At 55.2% G+C, this 4,452-nt stretch overlaps 1 protein-coding gene across 1 annotated transcript; it reads right to left on the bottom strand.

The window, feature by feature from the left end:
• Positions 1–787: 787 nt before the first annotated feature.
• Positions 788–1,718, bottom strand: LOC132523529 (olfactory receptor 13J1). The gene is given in 3 exon segments (XM_060154846.1): positions 788–1,326; positions 1,329–1,496; positions 1,499–1,718. Coding segments are annotated over 3 exon segments (927 nt in total).
• Between the last annotated feature and the right edge of the window lie 2,734 nt (positions 1,719–4,452).

Below are 4,452 nucleotides of genomic sequence, written 5' to 3'. Positions count from 1 at the left end.
ACACTGAAAATAAAGCAGGAAGAGCACAGTGAGAGATGCAGAGTGGGAGGGGCTTCCTGGCGGAGGTGGCATTCAAGATGGGCCTTGAGATGGGGGCAGGGATAAGTTAGGAGCGTGGAATTAACAGATACACATTACTATATATAAAACAGAAAAACAAGAACCTCCTGTATATCACATGGGACTATATTTAAAAAATAAAAGATGGGCCTTGAGGGTCAGGCAGTCCTTTTACGAGTGGAACTGCCTGCTGGGTGGAGGCTGCCTTGTGGAAAGAACCAGCAAGGGCACAGAGCTGGGCAGTGCTGGGCAACACTGAGGCTCACAGCTGGCTGGCGTGTGCAGCTGACAGGGGGGAGGCTGTGGGGCACAGGACGGGGAGGGAGTTTAGTCAGGGCCAGCTTGTGGGGTCCTCGAATGCCCCACTGAAGACCTCACAGTTCATCCTGAGAGCTCTGGGGAGCCATCCAGGGGTTTCAGTCAGGAGAGTGACAGGATCACATGTACTTTTCAAAAGATCCCTCTGGATGCCCCTTGGAGGAGAGACTGGGAGGAACAAAACTGAAATCCTAAGGCCAGACAGGAGGCTGGTGTAAAGATGCAGGCAGTGATGCTGAGAGCGCCCCATGGGTCTGCCGGGGGGAGGAGCAGAGGGGTGATTGTGAGCTCCTCTGTGGCAGGATCAGTGGGACTTGGTGCTGCGTTTCTGGGCTGGGTTCCACACCCACAGCCCTCACTGTAGGCTAATGAAGGCCTGGCCTGCTAGCCTGCAGAGCCCCGGCCTCCCTCACCTGGAGGTCCATCTCCTGTCCCACACCTTCCTGGCGGCCTCCGTCACTTCCTCGTTCCTCAGGCTGTAGATGACGGGGTTCAGCATGGGCGTGACCACAGCATAGAGGACCGTGGAGGCCTCATCAGAGATGCGGGCCTCCTTGCTCCTGGGTTTCATGTACGTGAAGATGACGGTGCCATAGAAAAGCAGCACCACAGCCAGGTGCGCCGAGCAGGTGGAGAAGGCTTTGTGGCGTCCAGCGGTCGAGGGCACCCTCAGGATGGTGGCCAGGATAAGCATGCAGGACAGGCAGATGAACGCCAAGGGCACGGGCAGCAGCAGGATGGCACGCACCCACAGGAAGACCTCGTTGACTGACGTATCACCGCACGCCGGCTTCAGCACTGCCAGGATTTCGCAGGTGACGTGACTGACCACACGGTGGCCACAGAAGGGCAGCCTCATGGCGATGACTGTCTCAGTCACTGACTTGAAGAAGCAGAGTACCCAGGCGGCTCCCGCCAGCAGCAAGCAGAGCCGGTGGCCCATCAGCACCTGAGTGGCCGGCAGTTGGCCAGGTAGCAATCATAGGCCATGATGGCGAGCAGCAGACACTCTGTGGAGCCCGTGGACAGGCTCAGACATATCTGCATCGCGCAGCCAAGAAAGGAGATGGTCTTCTGGGCCGACAGGAGGTGGACCAGCATCAGGGGCACAAAGGTGGGCTGTAGCAGATATCCAGGGTGGAGAGGTTGCCCAGGAAGAAGTACATGGGTGTGTGCAGGTGGACGTCCAGCACGCTCACTGCCACGATGGCTGTATTCCCCAGCAGGGTCACCAGGTACGTGGCTGAGCACAGAGGGAAGAGCAGGTGCTCCAAGGCTGGGTAGCCCGAAAATCCTTTCAGGAAGAACTCAGAGACCTCTGTCCTGTTGACCAGCTCCATACTGCAGGGCCCTGGAGGGCACAGCTGGGAGGCAGGGAAAGAGGGTGCAGGGTGGCGGGGAGCCCACAGAGTCTCTTTAGGGATGAGGTATATTGCTAGGGTCTTTTCCAGCTCTGACACACTCTCTCTCTGTGACTTTGGGCAGTCCCCATTCTTCTAGGCTGCGATTTATCCGTGTGAAAAATGAGGATTGGTGTGGATCAGAATTTCCCTAAGAGTCTTAATGAATGTTAGTAGGCAATCTGAAAAATCAATTTGAAACAACATGGGGTTAATCAAAGGTAAATAATATACTGCAGGACTTCTCAGAGCCTTTAATGCCCCACTGTGATTTGGGACTTTCTGAAAGCAGTGTAGAGTATGTAATTCCCAAACTTATTTGACCATAGATCCTCCTTTTACAGAGCACCCATTAACCTCCTGCAAATAAGTATTCTACCAGCATAGTCTGGGAAGCAATGGGCTGGATCAAAGGTCCTCAAATCTTAGAATCACTTGGAAAGTTTGTTAAAACACAGATTTCTGGGCTCTATCCCCAGAGTTTCTAACTCATTAGGTCTGAGTGATGCTGCTGCTGTTGGCCAAGGGACCACACTTTGAGAATCACTGGGCTAGGTGGTCTCTGAGGGTCCTCCTGGCTTTCAGGAAGCCTCTGAGCTACTTTACACCATTCCCACTGTTGGGGGTGCCCTTCTTTCTCCCTCAGCCTGCAGAAATCTGACTTGTCTCTGCAGGTCAGCTCTGGTCTCCATGCGTGAAGCACACATTGTGCCTCGCCTTGGAGAGGGTCCTGGCCTCTGAGCCTACCAGAGCGCTTGTCCACCTGTCCCCCCATAGGGCCTGCTTCATCAGCTGCTGTGTGTGGATTGACCTTCCGAATCTGCCTCCATCGTGTGTTTTTGAGTGAAAAATTGATAGATCTTTTGGCCCTGCCCCAAACCTCCTATTTTCTCTGAACCTGAGCCAGGGCTGCTTTGACTTCATGAACTCCTAGGCATCAGCGTGGAATATGCCCTGAGAGGTCAACTCGTTGGAGCTCCCATTGTGCAGGTAGGGAAACTGAGGCCACACAGCAGATCCCTGGCAAGGCGAGTCTAGAATCCAATCCTCCCAACAACATGACAGCTGCACCATGCTCAGAGCAGATGTTTGCCTCTGTTAAACCCCAAATCTTGGTTGGTCTTTTACCACACTGGATGGACGCCTTTCTCCCAAGTCCCCACCCTGCCCCTAATCTTCTCACCCGCTAAGGAGCATGACTTAACCCTTCCTTGGTGTTTCGGGCACTTGGCACTATGTCACTAAACCCTGGGATGCACCGCCCAAGCCTGGGTCTGGGTTAAGCTCCAGTTCCTGTCAACGCCTCCCTTGTAGCAGACGATTTCCTTCTCTTAGTCCTCCCATTTTTCAGAATCAAGAAGTGATTGAGTTCCTACCATATGCCAGGCATTGTGCTAGGCATTAGGGGAACAAATGAGAACACGTGTGCCGCCAGGCCACTGGATCCCAAACGTCTCCAGTTCCCACCCGAGCCTCATCCTGCTTCTGTTGGCGCGCCTCTAGTGACAGGAAGCGCGTTACTCCCTTAGACATAACTTTTCTTCTTTTCATCGTGCCTTCAGGCCAGTCAAAGGGTCACAAAATCCTTCCTGATACGGAGTCTCTCCGGGTATCCCTGGGCCTCCACCACCCAGTGAGGCCCAGGCTCGGGGGCCCCTGTGGATGCTCCTCTCACACATACAAGTGCAGGGTCCCGAGCTTTGGGCCGTACCTCAGGGGCTGAGGGGCCTTTTCTGCAGCAAGGAGAGCTCCGACCTTGCCCCAGGTCCACAGATAGGAGGTCTTGCCTCACTTTGACTGTGTCTACAGATGTCGTGGGGTCGGGGAGCGTGAGCTGTGAGCTCCCTTCAAGTTTCTGCTGGGAAACTCTGAGGCTGGCTTCCTGGAGAGGCACCCTCCCTGGACAGAGGATCAGTAGCAGCAGATGCTGTGCCAGGGCTGGGGCAGGCCAGAGCCTCCTCTTTGCACGGTTCCATGTACCACATAATTTATCCCCTAAAGTCACTGGCAAACATCTGCAGTGATTGTCTACCTGTCCGAGTATATATACACCCACGCAGGTTACCACAAACGCACCCACCTGTCTGTGTGTACAAACGCCCGCCCGAAAGCCAGGCACACACATTCTCCTGTGAGTATATACGCCACACCAGGCTCGAGTGTATGTACCTGTGCAGCAGACACTCACTCTTGCTCTCTCTTACACACACACACACACACACACACACACACACACACACACACACACACACACACACACACACACACACACACACACACACCCCGTTAGTGCAGACCCTCAGACCTGTGGCCAGGGCTTCAGAGGACCAGGCAGGACGACTTCCCCTGGGAAGAGGTGTGTGGAGACCAGGCAGGGGCTGTGGAGGCATCACTAGAGAAGCAGCAGCCCGGAGGGTGGGGAGCAAACTCTGCCGGGGGATGAACCCGAGGACAAAGAAAGCTCAGAGCAGGGACATGGTCACCAGACCTGCTCAGTGCCTTGTCTGCCTTCCCCTGAGTGCTGAAAATCTGAGAATCTGAGCCTCCTGCTGTGCCTTCTCTCCTGGGGCTGGAGGTTGCAGGGTGCGGGGTGGAGCAGTGGGGATGGGGGGAGTGCGGGGTGGGGGGAAGTTGCAGGAAACGGGGAGGAGGAGGGATGTGGCTGCAGGCTGTG

Source organism: Lagenorhynchus albirostris, chromosome 7 (genome assembly GCF_949774975.1).
Source record: "Lagenorhynchus albirostris chromosome 7, mLagAlb1.1, whole genome shotgun sequence".
In the NCBI taxonomy this organism is placed as follows: domain Eukaryota; kingdom Metazoa; phylum Chordata; class Mammalia; order Artiodactyla; family Delphinidae; genus Lagenorhynchus; species Lagenorhynchus albirostris.
The sequence above is the reverse complement of the archived record's forward strand: the minus strand, read 5'-3'. Positions and strand labels throughout refer to the sequence as shown.